This window comes from Neolamprologus brichardi, chromosome 3 (assembly GCF_056152115.1).
Source record: "Neolamprologus brichardi isolate AB-2024 chromosome 3, ASM5615211v1, whole genome shotgun sequence".
In the NCBI taxonomy this organism is placed as follows: domain Eukaryota; kingdom Metazoa; phylum Chordata; class Actinopteri; order Cichliformes; family Cichlidae; genus Neolamprologus; species Neolamprologus brichardi.
The window spans coordinates 24,268,070-24,291,862 of NC_142106.1; the positions used below are offsets into that span (position 1 = coordinate 24,268,070).

General features: G+C 39.1%; 1 protein-coding gene across 1 annotated transcript; it reads left to right on the forward strand.

Moving 5' to 3' along the window:
- The first annotated feature begins 3,312 nt into the window (after nt 1-3,312).
- Nucleotides 3,313-11,118, forward strand: cmasa (cytidine monophosphate N-acetylneuraminic acid synthetase a). The gene is made up of 8 exons (XM_006807791.3): nt 3,313-3,667; nt 5,871-6,013; nt 6,095-6,250; nt 8,510-8,646; nt 9,411-9,505; nt 9,595-9,766; nt 9,861-10,026; nt 10,280-11,118. The coding sequence occupies exons 1-8, from the start codon at nt 3,453-3,455 to the stop codon at nt 10,492-10,494; spliced, it is 1,299 nt and encodes a 432-aa protein (XP_006807854.2). The 5' UTR covers nt 3,313-3,452; the 3' UTR covers nt 10,495-11,118.
- Nucleotides 11,119-23,793: the final 12,675 nt, after the last annotated feature.

Genomic DNA, 23,793 nt, shown 5'->3' on the forward strand with positions numbered 1-23,793 from the left:
CAGCTCTCTTCAGGTCATTGACCAGTTACCCCCCGTGTACTAGTTCTGGGCGGTTTCCTCACCGCTCTCAAGATCATTTGTACCCAACGAGTTGACATGTTGCATGGAGCCCTCTTCCCAAGCTGCTTGCCTATTGTGGATTGTACACCTGCACAAGACTGGTGTCCTTAGACAGCTCTCTGGTCTTGGCCATAGTGGAGGTTGGAGTCTGACTGTTTAAAGGTGTGGAGATGTGTCTTTTATACTGATAACGAGTTCAAACAGAGGCCATTGTTACTGGTAACGAGTGGAGAATAGAAGAGCTTCTTAAAGAAGTAGTAACAGGTCTGTGAGGGACAGAATTCTCGCTTGTTTGTGGGTACTAAATACTTATTTTCTGCACCATTATACAAATAAATTATTTAAAAATCATAAAATGTGATATCCTGGGTTTCTTTTTTACATTCTGTCTCTCACAGTTGAAGTGAACCTATGCAGAAAATTACAGGCCTCTCTCATCTTTTTAAGTGGGACAGCAATCTGTGTCTCCCAAATACTTTTTTGCCCCAATGTATCATCAGCTGGTAAATAAGGAATTAAATGAAAAATAATAACAGTAATAGTGTGAACCTTTTTTCAGTATGTGTTAGAAAGAGAAACAGAATATATTGTGGCGAGCTTATACAAGGAGGAGACAGAGGTGTCCTTTGGTCTTGCTTCCCGCGAGTTAGCCAGGGAGCACAGCCATTCAACAGAAAACACAACAACATCAAAAAGGCGTTCTCTCCACGCAGAGAGAGAGAGTGTCACCTGAAACCATGGCAACATTACGCTGCCGCCTGGAACAACAGAACATAGCTGTCATGACCCCAAACAGCCCTGACCCGCTACAATATGTTACCCAAAGAAGAAGGACATGAAGCTGAAAGAAACAATCAGTTTCTTTGGGACAGCTGAGTTTTTGTGATCATTTAGCAGTGGCTTATTAAGGACAAATTATCATAAAGACAGAAGAACATAACCACAGCATAGCATAACTGTCTTTATAAGTCTCTTTTTTAATTTTTTTATGTGAAATATAATCTTCAATAACATAGTTTTTGTTAGTTTGCTGAATAGAAACATGTTAATCATCACTGATTATTAGCCTACTTGTAATGATTGGGGGAATTTGAATTTTGAATTCTACTTTGTACATAATCTGACAGACTTATTGGTTTAATGTGTCTTGAAGCTGTGGTCTCACATTTAGTTTGATCTCCTGAATAATGTATCATTATTAAAACAGATTAAATGTATTGATGGGGGGTTTTTTCTTGTCTTTTCGAACAAAAAAACCTGGAATGAACCAGTTTCCCATGAAGAAGATTCACTGAGGTGTTTGAGCTGATCAAATGATGGTGTTAAAGAACAGCAGACATTTATTTCATGTTTTCTCCACTGGGTTAAATACATTTTTATTCAGTGATTAGATGGAACAAATTAAGAAGTCAACAGTCAACTGAAAATAATCTGCACACAGAGGGTTGGAAAAAATGCATCAGCCATCATTGTGAATCAGTTTGTTTGGTTTCATCCAGCAGCACCACCTGCTGGACTAACTCTAACCTGCAGTCAAACTTCAAACGAAGCAGAAATATTTCTTTCACCTCTGAACTTTAAGTGTGTGATCATCTGTGCTGAGGGATGCGAAATCAACGAGACTGAATGTGGATGGATTTTTTTTAAATCAGCTGCTGCTATTAAAATCAGCTCAAAGTAATAATTAATCAGAAATAATGTGTGTGAATTGTGTCAAAAAAGATCAGAGAAACTTGTTAATATGAGAATAATGTCCAAAGAGACCTGAAGTTAAGGCTGGAACTGAAAACACACATTTTTTAAACAGAACTACAGCAATGTTTAAATAATAATAAAACAAGACTGATACAAACACTGCAAAAAACGTAAGACATTACAGTAATGGTAAGACACTATAATAGTTTTATACATTAATTTTACTCTAAATTAAACTTAGTTGCTTTACTCAAACAGGATACTATATGAGATATTGTAATAATTGTATTTTTACTGTAAATTAAATTACATCAAATACATTATATTAAATTGACAATTATTGTATTTGAAATATTTCTTACAACAACTACTGTGATATACGGTATTTACTACTAGACCGCCTCAATGTCACTGGGTCAGCCCTATTTCAATACAAACACATTATTGTAAAACGCCGCCACCTTGTGGTAAAATCAGAAATACAGTTCAGAAAATGCTGCTTAAGAATGGGTCATTTAGGAGTAAGTAAACCAGATGTTCCTTCCTAAAAGCATGCAGCACATTTAAGCATCTGCTTTCATAGCAGCTTGTAAATTTCGTCATTTTAAACTGATTTGTGTTTCACAATTTGGTACGGAAACTGGACTAACTGAAAAGGAGGTGAATAGAGAGATTGTTCTCTTTTGTTGTTTTTTCAGATTCACCAAGAAGGAAAAAGTAATTCAAAATACATTTGGTGAACAAGCAGCACGTTACACAATGACCTTGTTGACCCGTGAAGATAATCTGAAGGAGCAAGATATAATCAATAAACATCCAGATCTCAGTGATACTATCAGTGAGTGTGAGGGAGGACATCGTATTCTTAACAAGAGAAACGAAAATCGCTCTATAAGGTCAGAGAGCTGCTGGAAAAATCAACAATAACAGAGCAATAAATGGGGCTGGCATCTAAACACTCAGTGTGAGGGCTGAGTGAAGGATTTTAGGTAAGAGCCAAAGTTTGGTTCTTTAAAATCACAGCCTTTGTAACCGATGTTTTTTTTTTTGTTTTGTTTTTTTTTTTTTTTAAACAGGCTTTTATCCTTTGCCTGCTGAATTAGGAGTGTTGTCCATCTCATTCAAATTGTAGTTTCAACACAGCGGACAGCTCTTTTCATTTCCTGACTGCAGTTCCCCTACCCTTCTTTTCTAACCTCTTATTCCGGTTAGGAAAAAGAGGTATCGCTGCAGATCAAAGTTAATGTGACTGATTGAACAGGTGTTCCTGGTGTGTGTTCGCTGTTCAAACAGCTGCAGGTACAGCAAAATGTAAGCGAGGAGAATAAAATTTAATACATTTTCCAAATCACCAGATTAATACACACACAGGTCGGTACAGTGCGTGTGTCCTGGTTCAGCTCCTATAATAAGGCGCATAGAACAAACTATAAACCCGCCTCCTCTTCCTGGGCTGAGGGATCTTTCATCAATGATGACGCTGTGTTCCGGAGACCTGATTGGTCGGTGGGCGGTGCTTTCACACCTGTTGCTCTCTGATATGAAACTTAACCAGCTCCGGAGCAGGTAGATTTACTGCACAGGTTATCATAGCGATTTATGTCGGTAATAAGTGAGCCACCTTCATAGTAGGCCACGGAAGTCACCCGGATAAACCCAGACTTGCTTCGTAGTAAGAGTAGATCTTTGGTGTCGTTATGGCATCCGCTAGACGGAGAAACAATGAGACCTCGTTAGACGAATGTCAGTCATCGAGCAAGCTGCCGCGGAATGACAAGAGTCACATAGCAGCTTTAATTTTAGCTCGAGGGGGGAGCAAAGGGATCCCGCTGAAAAACATCAAGATGCTGGCCGGGGTCCCGCTCATCGGGTGGGTGCTGAGGGCCGCCGTGGACTCGGGAGTGTTTGACAGGTGAGGAAGGACAAGAGCTTTTATTGTAGGGTCAGATGAACGATCACCAACAGCCAACTTTAATTTCTTTTCGTAATGAAAACATCAAATCAGATTTGATTATATTATATTAACCTACTTCTGTCCACATGTCATAACGGCCTCCATAAAGTATTCTGCACATCAGTAAAGTCAGGGAATATAAATTGCATCAGTTTGCTCCCTGATCGCTACTGCTGAGCAGCTCTGTGTTCAGCTTTCAGTGTGACGTGGAGGAGTCCCACGCGTCCTTTTAGGATGTTTACTTAAACAAAGTCACAAATCAAGAAAACTGCTCGCATTTATCTATTATATTCCACTTCTTTTTTTTTCATCGGCGTGACTCCGCAGACATAACCTGCACATTATGAGAAACATTTTCTAACATTTTTGCCAGCGACACGTCAACCTGACGTCCCATAAACTTATTTTGACGTTACAAACACTATTATGAGCTGGAATTCGTCTCTTCCCATTAAAGTAGCCCTCAGCTGAAATACAACTACTCAAACTATAAGTTACAATAATTCATACAATTATGCAATAAAACCCTAAAACGTCCTCACTGCCAATAAGTTATTGCAGTGTGAGCTCAGTTTAATTAACAGTTTAGTGCCGCTGTAGCCATCGTTTTACCAGCATGAGCATCATCAAAGATCTGCTAACTATAAGTGCAGATTTGTTGTTGTTTTGTTTGTTTTTTATCATACATCAGATCCGCTCATTTAAAAAAATAAAAATAAAAAAATCTGCAGAATGGGCACTGAGCTAGGGCATAATTTATATTCCAGCGAAAAGTACAGCAATTACAAGTTATTTAGTCTTCCTACAACCGGTTTGTTCGTTTACCGATAAGTTTGGAGGTATGTGTGTCACCAAGAAGCTGGCAGGTTGTGTGCCTGTGGTTAATTACAGACACAAATTCTCATTTTGTTTTGTTAGCTTTTTGCAGGTCATGTCTTGTTTTCTGATAAGGTGAGACTTCTCTGCCATCATTATCACAGCTGGCTGTGTCATTGTCGACAATTATACTGGACACATTTATTAATATTAAGCCAAGCACGCTGAGTCCAAGAATCCCTCTTAAGTCGCCCCAACAGGTGGATACACAGATTTGATTTTGCAAATTTCCTGATCCACCCCCAATTTGTTCAGTGAGCTTTCATGTGTTAAGTTTAAAAAAAAAAAAAAAAAGTGAAGAGACTGAGTCTCAGTCTAATCTCCTTAATTATAATGGATCACATCCATAGACCAAAAGTCGATATCAATATAAAAATGTCGACATAAAAATTAAATAAGCAAAAAAGAGACGGAAGAAACACCCTTGTCATGGTTTGCCAGGGCAAGCCGTGGGGGATGTTGGAGAAAGGACCCAAACGCTGGACTTAGTGCAATGAACAGTGCATTTATTTACAGTGGGGGTAACTGTACACCACACAATAAGTCTCCAGAGTGCTCCCTCAACTCCTGTGTTGTGCCTTCTCCCAAGTGCTGGTATTCCGTGCTCTCTGCTTCTGTGCCTACGCACACCCCGTGCGTCCTGCAGTTCCGTGTTCCGCTCTCCTGAGGAAATAACAACAGACGCAGCCGTTATGGCACCTACTCCAGCAGGCATACACTTAACAGTACTTGAGACACTGACATGGAGTCTAACTCAACGATCCTGCGCCGGAGGAAGCTCCATCGCTCTGTTAAGTAGCTCCCCCGACGAGCTTGATCAGAAGCAGGTGTGTGGGAACCTAGGCGTGACCAGCAGCTGGCAGGACCACACCCATCAATAATAATAATAATAATAAAGGTCCACACTGTTCACGGACCCGAGTCCCCGGAACCGGGTCCGTGACAACCCTTCAACTATATTACGAGTGTTGACTGTTCAAAGTTCCAACTTCCCTCTTGCAACACCACAAATTCAACACACTGATCCGAACAAAAACGGGAGTAAACAAACAATTAAAAAAATAAATAACACATGACAATTGGTAGAGAAATGAACTGTTTTGTATATCCAAAAACAAAAATTTCGGGCGATATATCAGAGTATTGTTTTTCTTAATCGCTTACATTGGACGATCTCTAATCACTATAGCTTTGGCTATGAGGACAAAATACAGAATGTCTAGTAGTGTTATGAAAAGAGACGGTTACAATTAATAATAATGATTATGCACCTTCACTTTCACAGTGTGTGGGTATCAACAGACCATGATAAAATTGAGGAAGTTGCAAAGGCATGGGGTGCTCGGGTGCACCGGAGGAGTCCTAAAGTCTCCAGAGACTTTTCATCATCAGTAGAAACCATCCAAGAGTTTCTTGAGCACCATAAAGGTAGGAATGTGTTTCTAAGATGGTCTCAAAGCATTGCCCTGCTGCCACACAGTGCAGATTACTCTGCTTTTCTTTTCACAGAGGTGGATATAGTTTGCCACTTCCAGGCTACATCACCGTGTCTCCACCCGTTCCACGTGAAGGAGGCCTTAGAGAAGATCACGGTGCACGGTTACGATTCAGTCTTCGCAGTGGTCAGGAGACACCAGTTTCGCTGGAAGGAGGTTGAAAAAGGATGTAAGGGAGCAAGTCTGCACATTTGACCTCTGATTTCACGTTTACCTTTTACATCTGCCATTTTTTTTAATCTCACCCCAAAATGTGTTACTGTCTTACAGAAAGTATTATGAAGAGAAAGAGAATGAGCTGCCTAGTTAGTTAGAAATATACTGTAGTATATTATTATATAATAAGCTGTATAAGTTTGTATAACTAAACATATCAATGCCCCCCTTATCTGATTCTTATTGCACTACAAACCTCTTAAAAAGCATTTAAAAACAACAAAGAACATCAAATTACTGTAATTAATGAAGTTTGTGTTCTTGGAGTGCTTCTTATATTTCAGCTGCCTAAAGGAAAGTATTTAAACTACTTTTAGAGGGTGTGGTTATCCTGATCATCTTGTTTGTCTTCTCTTCCAAATAGACCTGTGTGTTGTTTTTTTTACACTCACTTTCTCAATTTTCACAAAAAGGTCAGATTTCTTGTTGGTATGTTAAAGGATTCAAATGACAGGGAGGTGCAGCCATTAAATAGACGATCTTTGCACCTGCACCTTAGTAATTATTAACTGTGATAAACAAAATCCAACAGGTGCTTCATCTGATAATTATTGATTTGCATGCAAGCAGCTTTCAGTTTTGATACTTACTCACACTTGTGCTTCTTTTCCACCCGGGGGGAAGCACAAAGGCAGTTGTTAGGCATTCATGGATTACTCGTCTCCCTGCAGAGAGTGTTTGTTTTTCAGGCAGTTTACAAAATACAATATACTGCCAAAAGTATTTGCTTGTCTAACCTTACATGCATATGAACGTCCCATTCTTAATCCATAGGGTTTAATATGATCTCTGCTGACGTTTTGCAACTATAATGGCTTCAACTCTTCTGGGAAGGCTTTCCACAAAATTTAGAAGTTAAATGCGAATTTCTTTTATGATTCTTCCTGGGGCACATTTGCGAGGTCAGACAGTGATGTATGATGAGAAGACCTGCCTCACAATCTTCTCTCTAATTCACTCCTCACATAGTGCCTCAGCATCTGCTGACCCTGCTCTGTGATTATATGTGCCCTACCACTTTTTGGCTGAGTTAAAAGAGGTACCAATAATTAAGTCACTGCACACTGTGCCTGACATTTCTTACCAACCTAAATCAGATGCAGCAGATTCGTGTAACAAAACAAAAGTCAGGTACTTGCATCATTTCCCAGTATGTTGATAGCTTAAACAAATAACAAGACACTGATCTTTTCAATCTTGTTCACTCTCCATAGTTATACTAATAATAATCCAAAACATCACCGGTCATCACGGCTGTCACTAGTTCATTTTCCACTTTTCTTCATTTGTATCTTGCATTCACACAGAGTGCCAAAGAGGAGTGCAGCCATCGTCAGGTGCGCAGCTCCAGGTAGTGGCTGGTGACATTGTAACTTTGAACATTAAACTGCTGCTGTGCATTAATAAAACAACTGATAACAGCTAACATTTAAAAATCTAGCTGACTAGTCCCACGCTTTTGTATTTTAAAAGATGCATGAAAGATCCAGAATCTCACAGAAGTGAAGGGTTTTTGCAGGAACAGTGAATCCCCTCAGACAAGAACTAAGACTCTTAAGTTCCTACTGTCACCATACGGAGTGCTAATATATCCTGATGCGGTGAATCATAAAATCAAACTTTAAGTCCTAATTTAGTTGTTAATTCCTTTTCACTTGCTTACTTATCACCAATAAGACATTTTGAACCATGCATCCTGTTTTACTTGGCATAAAGTCATTTCACTTTGGCACATACATGTATTTCTAAGTTGTGTTTGTAATTACCCACACGCGCACAACCTGTCAGTGCACTTGGTTACACACCTACCTCCAGGTTTACAACCAGTTTAAAGGTTAACTCATAAACTGGTCGTTGGAAGTATAAATCGTGACTGTTGTTCCTTATACTGGAATATCCATTTCATCCTTCTTCATCGTGCACACTCGTGTTTCCTTTTTTCATTAGTTTTATGAACAGATCAATACAACTCTTAACATGTATATGATAAAAGACATACAAACAAACAAAGCTACAGAATTTAAGATATTTCTCACAGATTTGGTCACCCACCTACTATGATGGCATGAATTTCCCTTAAATGACTTTTTAAAAACTCAGTTCTCTCACACACTGGTTACTATGTCAAAAAGCAGACAGCTTCTCTGTGTAAATAACTCTTCAATGGAAAGAGGAGTTTGCATTGTTATTAATGGATCCTGTTTCCTTCTAGCTGGTGAGCAAACAGTGCCATTCAATCTGGACCCAGCCAAACGGCCGCGGCGTCAGGACTGGCCAGGGGAGCTGTGTGAGAATGGCTCATTTTACTTCGCCAAAAAAGAGCTCATTGAAAAGGAAGGACACTTGCAGGTAAAGGTGGTGGTGGTGATGATGGTGGTGGTGCATATATGGTTTAAAATGACTATAATGACTTTATAATGACTGAAAAAACAGCCCCAATGCCCAACAGTTAAATCATGCCTTTTTTATTCCTGGTTGGCACCAACATTAAACACACACCTATAAAACAGCAGCAGATGAGATTGATGACAACTGGATCAGATTTCATCAGCTAAGTTGTCAAAGAGATTGTTCAATCCCTTTTGCTGGAAAAATATCTGGGCATGCTGTCTGCAACCTTTTGAAATCTCCAGACTCTTTATTATGAAAAGGAGTCCTTGGACTGCAGGAAAAAGTCTGCTTAAAACAGGAACAATGTTATGTTTATAGGAAAAAAGTGTCATTGAATAAGAAGCTGAACTTAACTGTGGGAGGAAGTAAAGAAAAACAGACTTTCTGAGCTGGATTTCCTGTGTTGAAAGTTTAGTTAGTTGTGCTCTATTTTTGTGGGATTCTTACTGAAACTGATATTGGGTTCGATTTCATTTGATACTCAGAGTGTTACGTATTTCTCTTTTTAATTGTTGTGTAGTTTGATGTATTTAGGAGAAGAATCTGGCAAAAAACACAACAAAACCCAAAACATAAGGACAGAGATCTGGCTGGTACCCAACAAGGGAAAAAAAATCTGTAATAAACCAAAGGACCAAATTGGACTGTGACAGCTCCACGGCTTTTCCAAACCCTTTGTGTAACAATACATCTAAGTCATGCTTGTGTTTTCACCTTTGTAGGGCGGTAAGTTAACCTACTATGAGATGCTGCCGGAGTACAGCGTAGATATAGACGTGGACATCGACTGGCCTGTGGCAGAACAGAGGGTTCTCAGGTGAGAAGCGCCGAAAATAATGTCTTCCAGTCAGCTTTTAATCAACTATCCATTCCCTTTCCTGATCCAGCCTATGTTTCTCCAATCAGGTACGGTTACTTCGGTAAGGACACACCAGAGGTGGTCCGCCTAATGTTCTGCAACATTTCTGGCTGTTTAACTGATGGAAAGATCTTTATGTCTGTGTTGGGAGAGGCAATGGTGTCTGTCAACACCAGAGACACAACTGGGCTTCGGATGCTGCAGGAAGAACAAGTTGAGGTTGGATTTTTTCAGCTGTCTGAACAGAATTATGTAAACTGGCCCATCTTGTGGAACGTCGCTCACAAAACTGCACTCTGTCTCGCTTCACCAGGTCATACTGTTGACCACAGAGAAAGACCCCATTGACCCAGCTTTGCTTCAAAAACTTGAAGATAGGATAAAGTGCAAGGTCGAGAAGGTGGGAAAGGAGCCGCTGAATGATTTGAAGTCAATCGTTGAGAAGAAGAAGCTGGAATGGAAGGATGTGGCGTTCATGGGTAAAACAACTGTATTTTTATGTGTTAACAGTTTAATTGGCAGGAATTGGAAATATGTTGAGGTTACTGCTTTAAAAAGTCGTGTATTTAACATTTATGTTAAAGTATTTTGCTGTTTTAATCAAATCTGAATAAAGTCTGGAAACAACTTAACACTTAAAGATGTCTGACTGTTTGTGTTTGTGCAGCCAATCTCTGCAGCTTGTTTAAGTAAATTATTATAAGGACTAATGATCTTCTGTTCCCCTCTCAGGTTTTGATCAAGCAGATGTGAAATGCCTGAACCTGGCAGGGCTGAGTGCCGTACCCGACGATGCTCCAGCTGTGGCTAAAAAGGCTGCAAAGTACATCTGCCGTTGTGCTGGGGGATCGGGAGCCGTGAGGGATTTCACCGAGCACATTCGGCTGCAGAAGCAAATGGCAAAATCTCAGAGGGAGCACGACCGCATCGACCGCCACAACTTCTAATCTTAAAAGAAGTCTACATGGAAAAAGTTGAGAGTAATAAAACAAAACGATGCACATGCATGTTAGAAATATTGAGGCCAGGTTTACAGTAACCCTCTTTCAATCTAAGGTTTTATATATCAGGACATCAAAACACATTAACACATTAACACATTATAAAACACTTTTTAAAAAAACTAACTACAAGGAAACTGTTCCCACTAAAGGTCCAAACAACAAACTTGTTGCACCACTTGAGGCAACCAAGGCAGCTGGTCACGTGTGACCCAAAAGTAAAGAAAGGTCTGAACCAAGCATCACTGGATATTTCACTAACCATACTGCATCTGACAGAAAAGCAAACAGTCATGTGATTACATGGTGCAATGTAAGGAATGTAAGCACCTTGACCCAAAATACAACATCCCAGTAAAAATATTTTTCATTTTTATAGCTACAATAATGTGTCGATCCTAGAAGGGATAATAGTTATTTTGTTAAACTAAAGTCTTAAGAATTCACGTTATACTTTGGTTTAAAATTTACAAGAAAAAGACTAAGTGAACTACTTTTATGCTTACATTGAACTTGTGCAGTCCTACTATATGTAATCCTTTGACATTCCTACTGCGATGTAAACATTGAATTAGGTATTAACTTTTTACGGTTTCTTAAAAAAAAAAAAATTTCCATTATGGCTAAGCAATGTACTTGACTTCTTAGGTTCTCAAAATTGTGGTCATTTTTAACACTAACAGAAGGTTTTTCGGTTGATTTAATAAACCTGGTCAAAAATATTCCCTGGCATTCATGTCCAACTTGGCAGTAGCTGGGTTAAAGCAAAGAAACTTGCACCCAGACCTCATGCAGTGAAGGTTCCCCCCCCCCCTCCACACACACACACACACACACACACACACACACTATGAATAGGACTCTTGCACATGGAATAAAAGAAGAAATTTTGACAACGCTTTGAATTTCATACGTTAAATCAGATGTTAATTTAGGTTAGGGTTGAATTCCATCACACAAAGTAAAGCACCAAATGTAAACACAACGCGTTAAGCTAGCACTAGCAAGGCTGCACTGAACTGTCACATTTACTACAAGGACACTGGAGGACTGTACTAGAAAGCAATGTTTGGGGTCAACCCTGAAGCTACCGTGTAAGATCTCTCTGTAATCACAAATCTACAGATGGAGTCACTGTTATGTTTTTCTTTTTCGAAACTGGCAGATAGTGCCTCCAAGTCCTGGGAAGAAGTCATGCAAAAATCCAAATAATTACAAGGTCGATGTGAAAAAGAAATGAAGTCCTCTCCACTCAAAAACATGTCACAGTTATCATGCATCTGTTGTTTATGCCGCTGATATCCCCTGCTGCCCTGCTTCACACATAAGGGCAATGCCTTAAATAAAACTGAAGTTTGATGGTTTCTTAGTAAGGTTTGGAGGTGAAGCTAGCTAGATTCTGTCACTTTCCTCTTTTTGCAGGCTTTATGCTTAGCTAGGTTTCTGCTCACTGTAGCATACTCTAGATTATTCTAGAATAGGGTAAGAAAGCAAACGTATTCTTTAAAAATAAGAATTTATCAGTGTTTGTGAGGGGGGTCTTGTGAGGGGGGTATGGTGGGGTAAGGTGTATGTGTAAAGGTGTATTCTTTATTTCTGTTATTCAATAATTTTGCATTGCTTTTTTCCTGTGCTTGTTTTGGTTAAATGTCTTTTAAATCATTCTCTGATTTTAATTTGACTGGATTGTGATTATTTTATAATTATTTTTGAATTAATAAAATTAATTTCCTTGTATTTCAAGTTAACAAAACAAATTTGGGTACTGTCATCATTATCCATTTTCTTAACAGGAATGTAGTTGAACAAAGACAATTTAGGTCATCACAAAAACTCAACACTTCATGGCATTTGCTACAGAAGTAAAGGAAGCAAGAAGATTCAGTTGAGTAAAGTCTGACTTATCTAACTCTTATGTTTCGCTTAATGGGACTTATAATCCGGTGTGCCTTATGGTCCAAAAAATATGGTAACTGTCATATGGTAAGCATATCAAGAAGTCCAACTTTTTGTGCGATGGTTAGCATCTTCCTCTGCCTTTTGGGTGCTACCAAAGGTGCCTTTGACGGTGCAAAACGTTTCATCGACATTGTTGTGTTTGTTGGGGAGAAAACTTACAGACACACAGTACAGCACTTCAGAGTCACACTGCTAGCGATCAAAGATTTATGTAAATTTGACAAGCTGAACGCATTCTGTACTGGACAGGAGACATGGCATGGACGAGCTTGATTGACAATGGTCTACAGCCGACCAGGATGCAGAACACAATGCGCTGTAAGAAAAAAAAAAAAACCATGCAAAATTGCACACAAAAAAAAATCTGCGAAACAGCGTGGCCATGAAAGGTGAACCGCGTTATAGCAAGGGACCACTGTACTCCCGAAGCACCTCTCACAGGACACTCAGAGGGACATGGTCGAATGCCTACTCCAGGTCCACAAAACACATGCAGACTGCTTAGGAAAACTCCCATGCACAAGTATCCTTGCGAGTGTAAAAAGCTGGTCCAGTGCTCCACGACCAGGACCAAAACTGCATTGTTCCTGAGGTTCGACTAACGGACGAACTCTCCTTTCCACCACTCTGGCATAGGCTTTCCCAGGGAGGCTGAGGAGTGTGATCCCCCTATAGTTGGAGCATACCCTCCAGTTCCACCATGCCCCTGATCTCCACGTAGCATTGTAGAGGCATGTCAACCAAGACAGCCATAAACATCCAGCACCTTCAGGAACTCAGGGTGAACCTCATCCACCCCAGGGGCCCTGCCACCAATGAGTTGTTTAATTGCGTCAGTGACTTCTGGTTGGGCGTTGAAAGGAATACTTTGAGCACCTTCCTAATCCCACTTGCATGTCTTCCGTGGAGTATGCAGAGTCTGGGGATGAGGGGACAACACTTCTTAATACCTTTGCTTAAATTTCATGGGAAACACTTCTGGATGTAAACGTCACTAATTATGACTCTGAAAGGGTTTTTAAATCGACCGGTTCTTATATAGCACTTTTCTACTCTGTCTGAGCACTCAAACTGCTTTATACATTCATTCATTCACCCATTCATACAAACACTTCTTCTAAGCTCTTAAGTGCTCTATCTAACATTCATACACGTTCAGACTAGAGAGCAACATGGGGTTAGTATCTTGCCCAAGGACATTTGGCACGCAAACTGGAGCAGCCTGGGACCGAATCACCTGCATCTAAAATATGCGCACTGAAAAACAAACAGGCTTAAATGCGCATGGAGTTTATTTCAAGATATTATAAGTGCCAAACTCTCATCGCTAGAATTTCTTAGTGCAGATGCTTTTGTCTTGTTTTATTAGAAGTTTATACAAGTTGCAAATCAGGTTTGTTCAGTTGCATCTAAGGTCACGCCTTTAAGACAGAACTAACTGCCAAACTGGCCGTGTGCCTTGAGTGTTGCCCTGCCACTGCTTTGCCCTTTTTGCCATGTGTCATTTCCATGCCCTTTCTCATTTCATAGACTGCATATCCTCGATTCCCCTCTTTATGTCTTAGTCCCAAAGAAGATAAGGATGCACAAATAATTAACTGACAGAAATAAATCCTGCTTTTTTTTTGTGTGTCTCCACTTGCCTGCACCAACTCACCTCTAAAGTATTCATCTACTTGTCACAAACACACCTGACTGAAAAATGTCACCAGTTCCACCTGTACAACCAGATAATCAGGATTTCCACACCTCCTAAATCAGGTCAATGACATTTATTTGTTATTACCTGTTAGTATATCTCCTAAAATGAATGGATGAATGAAAAAATGAAGGCTACAAAATATTTAAACGGCTTTAAATGTGTCAGCAATGCAGAGATAACAACCTGCTCCTGAATACATCCAAGACAAAAGAACTGATCACTGACTTTAGGAAGAAAAAAACAAGACAATAAGCCTTTAAATATCATCAGGGGACTGTGGAGAGGGTCACAGACCTCTGGTTTCAGGGACTTTACATCAAAGAGGATCTAACCTGGAGTGTAAACATCCTGAGGACTATACTTCCTGGGTGTCCTCAGGAAGAACAAGTCTCTCTGAGATTGTTTTGTCCTTGAATCTTCTTTAATGGGGCATCAATGTACAAGCATTAAACACAGCAGCATCTATTTTGAATCTACTCTGTGCACAAATGGGTTGGGAATAGCTGTTGTAATTTTTTTCTGTAAAAATAAAAAAAAACTATAAGCTTATAGTTTTTTTTTATTTTTTATGACCGCTGTGAGTGATCTTTGCACTGTTGAGATCTTTGCACTATATTAAGTTGCACATGTTAAACATTACAGTGACAATAAAGACACTGGTAATGAGGAGGCCTCTGTGCCCGTCCAGCATGCTGACAATGAGGCTCCCAACGAAGGAATATGATGTTGGATATAGTGACCTGTCTCTAGTAACACTGTGCCAAAGATCATCTTTCTATCACACACAAGTCAAAGTGAACTAACAGAACTATGCAAACTGAGACACACCGATGATATTAGTTGTGAATGTACGAATGCAATACGTTTGTGTATTATCTGAAATCAATTTCAAATATATGTAACATCATTTTTACAAGTGGGTATTTTAGCAAATGTACAATGATTGTGTCCATTCTTATTGTGTAGCAGTTTATTGTTTTCTTTCATGGTCCTGGGTCCAGTAATTTAGAGTTAGTATCTTATGTTAAGTCTTGGTAATATTAGTATGTTGTTATTTTCCCTGATCATTAATTATATAAACCTTTTGCGGTCTGTTTACTCTCTAGTGTAATCTCTTTTTGTGATTCGAAGTCTGTCTCCCCAGTCGGGTCCCGTGCCTGTCTGGTGTTCGGTCTCCATTGTTGTCTGAGTTCCCTGTTTGTTCGTATGTCTTAGTCAAGTTTCTGTGTTAGTCACTTCCTTTCTTGTGCTGTTCCTTTTTGCTATCCCTGTCTTGACAGTTAACGTCTGTTCAGCTGTGCTCCAAGGTGTGTCCACTCTGCCCTACTCTCCTACTGTGTTTATATCTCTTTGTCATGTCCACCCTCATTGTCTGTTGATCTGGTCTGCTCTGTTATTGTGTTTGCTTTTGTTTTCTTTGCTTTTTGCTAAGAAAATAAAAGCTGTCATTTTAAGTTTTTGTCTGTTTGCAAGTCCTACACGCTGGGTCGATTCTCTGCTTGCCACAGCCCCCCCAGTACATTTTTAATCTTTGTGCTTAACTAGATCAGCCTGCTTTATCAGTACATCTCTGGGCCCACCTCTACTGAGATGTTTCTTTACTATTAAGAGTGTTTTCCCCTTCAGCAAACATCAAACTCACAGAGTTTACTCTCCAAAGTTATGCAGGGAGTTAAAAACCTTCAGGCTCACTGATTTTCATTTGGATACCCAGAGTCCTGTTTCACCGACACCTAACCCTGTAAACTATACAGTTGTAAGGAGGTCCAATACTTTATTTAATCATATTTTTTTAAAAACCCTAAACATCTAAATGTTATTTTAATGATTCTTACTGCATTTATTTTTACAAGAGGTGTCATATTCATATAAAGAAGTCTTCAGTTCCCTTAAAAGGCCTTACTACTTTCTTTTAAGGATGTGCGTAAATGGCATTAAACTTGGAGCCATCTGGCAAGGATTTAACCTTTTGATCTAACCAATAATTCCTTCTCGTCTCCTCATAAGTTAAACCGTCATCAATTCATTGAGAGCTTTAAATGGACAAACTCATCCCTGTGGCATGCAGACAACTGAGCACAGGATAAACTCACAGGGAGGAGCCGGAGGAACAAAATTGCACACACACAGGACTGACTGGAAAGTGCAAAGAAGTGTAAGTGAAACTACTCTGGCTGGGTGGAACCGATAAGGATGAAGGAAGGAGAACAAAGGTGAGGAAAAGAAACAAAGCAAGTTACCAGCAAACATTTTTAAAAATAAACTGGAGACACCAGAAACACCAGAAACACCAGAAACACCAGAAACGATGATTGAATACAGAAACTAAATTCTTAACAAATGCTGACGTAATGGCAAATCCTTTGGGTTTTTTTTAGCTCTAATTTAATTTTAATCCCAAAATGCACAGAAATTGAAAACACTTAGCCTATTGTCGGCTATCCAAAGCCTTATAGTGGCAAATATTCTTTAAAGCACTCATTAAGTAAAAGGCACTTGAAGTCCTTTTTGGTAAAAAAATACAGTTCCCATGTATTTTGGTAAAGAGAGCTATTTGTCTTTCTATCCAGCTTCCCTGATTTTTCAATATGACAGATCATCAACATTCTGTTGCTTCTGCATGAAGAACCAATACTGAAACAGCAAAAGTGACAATTGTGCTGTTTATCATTAATTTTTTGTGCAAGTTGCCTGACAACTGCAGGTGCATCCACAAATGTCATTTACCAGCCACTTCATTAGATAAATAGATAGATAGATAGATAGATAGATAGATAGATAGATAGATAGATAGATAGATAGATAGATAGATAGATAGATAGATAGATAGATAGATAAAACTTTATTAATCCCTCGGGTGGGTTCCTCAGGGAAATTTGGTTTCCAAAAAAAGCACAGCACCGATAGAAGTTACAGAGTTACAGAATATTATATATATATATATATATATATATATATATATATATATATATATATATATATATACATATATAAATACAAAGACATATATAGATAAAATATACAAAGGGGATAAATAGAATAAATAGGAATAAAAATAAAAATAAAAATACAAGTGAATTGCACAGTATGGAGTCTATTGCACCGCTGATTATTAACAAAAAGTATTGCACAAAAGGTAATTGCACAGTGAAGTGGAGAGGCACTACAGCTTAGTTGTTCCCCCCCTCCTTTGTCCTCCTGTTTCCCCTCCCTCTCCCCTCCAGAGAGGAGTTAAACAGTCTGATGGCGTGTGGGACAAAGGAGTTTTTAAGTCTGTTGGTTCTTGTCTTTGGGAAAAGCAACCTGTCACTGAACAGACTCTTCTGGTTGTTTGTGCAGAGGATGCCCAGCATTGTCCATAATGTCCAGCAGTTTCTTTAGTGTCCTTTTCTCTGCCACTGTCACCAGAGTGTCCAGCTTCATTAGGCACACCCTTGCCAGGTTGGAGCTTCTTTGTGGCACTTGACATGACAGCAGCTGACAGTTATTGCAGATTTATCGGCTGCACATCCACAATGAGACTCTCTTGATCAATCACATCCCGAAGGTGCTCTAGTGGACTGAGATCTGGTGACTGTGGAACAAATGTGATGGACATGGTCAGCAACCAATTCTCATGTAGGCTGTGGTGTTTAAACGATGCCCAATTGGTACTAAGAGACCTGAAAGTGTGCCATGAAATATCTATCAACATCATTACACTATCATTACCAGCCTGAGCTATCGATAAAAGCTAGGATGGATCCATACTTTGATTTTGTTTATGCCAAAGTCTGTCCCTACCATTCAAATGTATAAGCAGAAATTGAGACTCATCAGACCAGGTAAAGTTTTTCCAGTCTTCTATTGTCCAGCTTTGGTGAGGTTGTATCAATTGTAGGTTTCCTGTTTTTACAGTTTTTCTCCATTGGTTTGGCTCATTTCTTGAAACAGAAATTACATTCTCAAAACTCTAAGATCATTTGGGAAAACACTCTTACAGTTTAGCACAACACTATAGCTCACCTGCAAAAGCTCATATCTCTTCCAAAACTGTTCACTCAGGCTTCAATCTAAATCCCTTTCTCATTTAAACAGTCAGTGTCTCCAAAATGGCAAAGATCCTTCTCAATAGCTTTGGCTCATTTCTCGACACAGATCGGACATTCTCATCATTCTTAGTGCTTTTGTCAAAATAAACCTGGATGGTTGATCACAACAACATGGCCCACCTGCAAAAGCTCATATCTCCCCTAAAACAGTTCACTCATGTGTCAAAACTACATTTCTTTCTATTCTGAATAGTCAGTGCCCCCAAAATGCATCGTCCCTTTGGCATTGTGTGAGTACTGCCATACAAAATGTTTAGATGTTTTGTCACTATGGCAGAGGACCAACAATATACAACAGAAAAGAGTAGCCTCCAAGGTTTGACATCACAGATTGCACTCACACTACCAAGGAAATGATAACCATTTTTTAATTACACGCAAAGAAAGTTTCATACATATGTAAAAAGAAAATGTACATTACAGTAGTAAATTGCATGAACACAAAATCAAAAAACAAGGACTTATTCAGTGGTCGCTGTACTCATTCTCCCGCTGCACAGTGACTGGAATACTACTCTAAACTGTATAAATTATGTAATTCCATAGTTTACAGTAATTTGTTCAATATATTTCTTGTCATATTTAGTATCAAAACATTCCACTAGTCCTCTCCACCTGCTAGTATAGACCTACCACTGTAGGCAGATGCACACAAAATCTCTACAGTAAGTTATACATTTTTAGCCTCACACACAGTGCCCTGTCCTATACAACATATAATTCCATTATAGATTACATAGAGTACATACCTGTTTTCCCTGCGAAAGGTTTGGATAATGGAGGAGACTGTAGAGCGAGGCACATTAGGCTGCACTCGACGACCTGCCTCTGCCATTGTGAGGCCATGGTTTATGACATGGTCTATAACTGTGGCCCGAATTTCATTCGGGACAGCACAGTGTCTTCGCGCTCCTCGGCCTCCTCTTTCCCCTATTCCTCCACCACGCATTCTCAGTCCTCCTCTTCTTCTTCTTCTTCTTCCTCCTCTTCCTTGAGGAAGAACTTCCCCTTGTCCGTTTGCTTGGCCTTGTCTATCCATGTTCAGTGATCTGACTGGCTCTGGTCAAGCTCTATATATCTGTGTTTGGCAGCACACAATCATGGAACACACCTGTGTGTGACACCTAGTTTCACCTGACTGTCAATGACTGTCATCAATTTATCAAATATTCAAAGAAATTCATATTTGGTATTCATGGTATTATGTTCTTGACCAATTTTGACGATTGAACAGATGGTTGTGCATGCGAGTACTTATACAATGAAATCATGCTGACATGTTTTGGAGGGAATGATCATTAGACTGAGAATCAACTAATCAGTTTAGATCTACAAGATCTATTCATTTGGAAAATGTGCTAAATGTGGGCTAACTGTATAACTGTAGGCTACTTGTACTTAATCATTTGCAAAGATGCACTGAGACAATTGAGACATGTACTAAGGCATTTGCCATTTGATAAAATGAATGAGAAATGCCATTCTGTTGTGAACATTTGCCAAGAGGTTTGGAGGTTTGTCCATGTTATTTTGAGAATGTAATTTCTGTTTCAAGAAATGAGCCAAACCAATGGAGAAAAACTGTAACTGACAGGAGTGGCACTTGGTGTGGTCTTCTGCTGCTGTTGACCAGACCAGAGATGCTCTTCTGCACCAAATGAGTGGTTATTCGAGTTACTGCTGCTTTCCTGTCAGCTCAAAGCAATCAGGCCCCTCTCCTCTGACCTCTGGCATCAACAAGACATTTTCTACCAGAGAACTGCCACTCAATTTTGGAAATTTTCTCTTTTCAGACCATCCTCTGTAACCTTTCGACATACTCACACCACTAACCACGTCAAGTTGAAAGTCCCCTTTCTTCCTCATTTTGATGCTGGGTTTGAATCTAAACAGGCTGCGTTGACCACTTATGCCATGTGACTAGCTCATTAGATATTTGGGTTAACGAGTAAATGAAAAGATGCACCTAACAATGTGACCTAACAACACTCCATGAGACGATGAAGTACACGTTTTTTTAAAAATCAGATGTAATATCCTGATCAATGAAAGGAAATGGGGTTGTTTCTTTTAAAAATCTAAAGAGATTCATATTTCTGTATACACTGGATTCAAACAGAGGCTTTTTGTTTTATTTCCCTCTGTCCAGCTGCTATGAGAGGAAAACCGGTAATTCTAGCTAGAATTTCTACACAGTTACATCTTAAGGTCAGTCAATCCACATTTCAGAAGTTTTTTTTTAAACTGCTTTCTAAAACAGCCCAGCACATGATCTGTGGTCAGTTAATTTATTTGAAGCTTTTTTCTTTATTATTGATTTCAGACCAGCTGAACCAACATGGATCCAAACATTTTTTATGCTCCTATTTCCTCTACTCTTACTTTTCCTTCTCATTTATTCTCCTGGATGTTTGTCTTTATCAGTGCCCTGTTCTTATGTCTCCCACACAGAGTGGTGCCTTTCTAAATTCTGTTTGCACTGCAGGTGTGTGCCTTTGACTAGGATGTTTGAGTCAATATTTAATTTTTGGCATGGATGAATGGTGTTGTCTGCAAGTCCTGTTCAGCAAGTGTCTGATGGCTTTGTGATAAAAGGGATAAATTAATGATCTACTACAGAGAAATGCATGTAGCCTAAAGGAGGGGTGTGAGGGAATATTACATAATGACTATAACAACAAGAGCACCCAGAGAGCACAACTGCCCTTGAAGGGCAAGAGCTAAACTAATACTTGGATGTTTTGGGATGTTTTCATTACAACATCCACCTGTTTCAATTAAAATAGGATAATTTCAGGTAGTTATGGCATCACCTTGATGTTGTATTACTCTATACAATTTCTTGAAAAATTTTTTCAAGGTTAGCTTTGAACTTGGGCACTAACAAGGTCAAATGCCTAGCCAACCCAGGGCCTTGTGTCCTCCAAAGATGAAGATGAAAATAGTATAAAATAGAATGCTTTTATTCTATTCATCCCCACCACCACTGAAAGGAGTGAGTATGCAATCATACTTCAGGTGAACACATTTCTCACATGTAAGGGTAGGCATCCATCCTTCCTGGCATACATCTTGATGTCAGAGAGGATATAGCTAAAGACTGCTCCATTCCATAATATGTGTAGCCACTCTTTTCAGTTATCTCGGTGAGGGTGTTCAGACCTATGTAGCACAGCAGTGGGGGCAGAGCATTTCCTCAGTAAATCCCACACTTGATGGCGACTTTTGCAATTGGCATGATTTTTGTATGGAATTTTTTTTCTTCAAAAACCTGGATTAATTCCATATTCAATTTTGAAGCAATAAATTGCACCAGAAATGCCAGATGTAGCAAAATTGATATAAACTAAAGCTCCTATCTGCAAACTGACTGAGGGGGTTTAATAAGGCCAGTGTGTCATCCCCAAACAAACTACAGTGTAAGGGAAATTCAGGTGAGAGGAATGTAACATCAGAAAGCAGCTTTAAGTCGATTTTTATATAAATGAATACATGTATATAAATATGAAATCGTTACTGCGGGCCACCTGCAGTACCTTCGCGGACCACTAGAAGGCGCGTGCACACTGGGGATGAGTGCTTTGACATGCTTCCTGGATTTTAAGGTCAGTCAGCGCCGGTGTTGTGCCAAAAAGTGATTGTCTGCCAAAAAGTGATTTCCGGTATTTGCCAAAAACTGATTGCTCGTATTTAAACTGCTATAAGTAACTTGTTGGGCTATAATATGAGAAACATATATTAAATGCATCCCTCATGGATGACATAAAGTCATATTGAGCCACAAACAACATTCGTGTAACAAGGTAGAAGCCACAATCAGTTTTTGGCAGTGACTTTTATATAACCTTTATTTATGCAGTTAAAAAATATCATTAACATTAAAAATGTATTTTGTAAGAAGTAGCTGGACAGCAGAAATTGCAGCAAATATTACAATAGTTCTGTAAAAATATTTTCAGCGAGGATAAAGGACCGGATTGGTTATAATGTAAGTACAATAACACAAAGCTGTAAAGATACTTGAAAAAAACAGATAATTTTTTAATTCTATATATAATCCCTTTGTAAACGCTGTTCACCGAAGTCTATTTACCAACATACATAAACATATTACACATAAAAAATACACGGAAACATTGGTAATCAGTTTTTGGCAGGCAATCACTTTTTGGCACAACACCTGTATTAAGAGTTTGGACGCTGAAGGTAGAAAGAAACGCGAGATTAAAACGACTACAAATAGAAGCCATGGATTTTGGGCGTTTGGATCACGGGCTTTGCCGGTTGGCATTAGTGAGACAGGAATTGCCCCGCAGATAGGCGGCGGCATGGTGACAGGACGGTTCATGGCGGGTGAGGATCGGGAAGTGGGAGAAGCAGAAGAGAGGAAGGAAGTTTTTAGGAACACGGAGCAGCAAACGAAGTTCATAGAGGAAAATAGCTCAGGTGAAGGTGAGTGTAAGACAAAAAAAGATGATCAGAGAAGAGTTTGCAATAATCTTTTAATACCAAAAATAATTTGAAACAACCCAGCAGTAGGGTTACAGGTAGACGGAGAAATGCTAGTTGACACGGACAAGATCATCCAACACAAGATGTGCTTAAACCGTGCTGGGAAGAGGAAGGAGGGATAAAGAGCTCTGTGTGGACAGTGAGTATCGTTTTAAACTTGCATGCATGGGTCAGTTTTACAGTTATGTCCAAATATATACAGATGCACCAAAGTCAACAAACCCAGCTGGAATGACATTTGTTACACATGGTTTTCATGCCAAAGCAGGAAAAGGAGGTGTTGGGGTCAGTGGAGGATCTAGAGAAAGTTTCTTAGGGTGACAAAGTCAAAGCCATTTCTTTACACATATGCAGGTGTTATATTCTTTGTGTACTATATCATTGGTTAAAATACATCAAGTACAGCAAGTATACACATACACAGAAATAATCTTTTTTTTTCATGCTTAAATTTACAAAAAATGTCAAAAATCTGCACTGTCATGAACAAACCTCATTTTTTCATGATTTATTAGGTTAATAACTCACACCTTCATGGCTTTTCCAGAGTTTAGCAGTCAAGCACCTGTGTTGTAATCTAAATTGCCCATGATATTGATTAATAAATAAATATAGAAATAAAAATGTTTCTATATTTATATAAATATGGAAATAATGCAGTTTCAGATATGAGCTGAACAATTTTTTTAAAAAAAATGGGAGACAGTAATATAATGCAATATATGCAGTTTTTGAATTCGTATTCTGTGTTAATTGTAGCTAAGCTCAAAGTCTTAGTGCTAGCTTATATTAATAAGCAATATTGTCATATGCAAAACTTGGGTGCCACACACCACCCCAGTAGATCGGCCTCTGGTTGGGGCGTCAGTATACACAGGAGAAATGCTTTCAATACTTTTTACCTACTCAATAGAGAAGACACAAGGCCATAAAGAACAGTGATATGCCTAGAGTCAAGTTCATCATTAACCGGTTTACAGT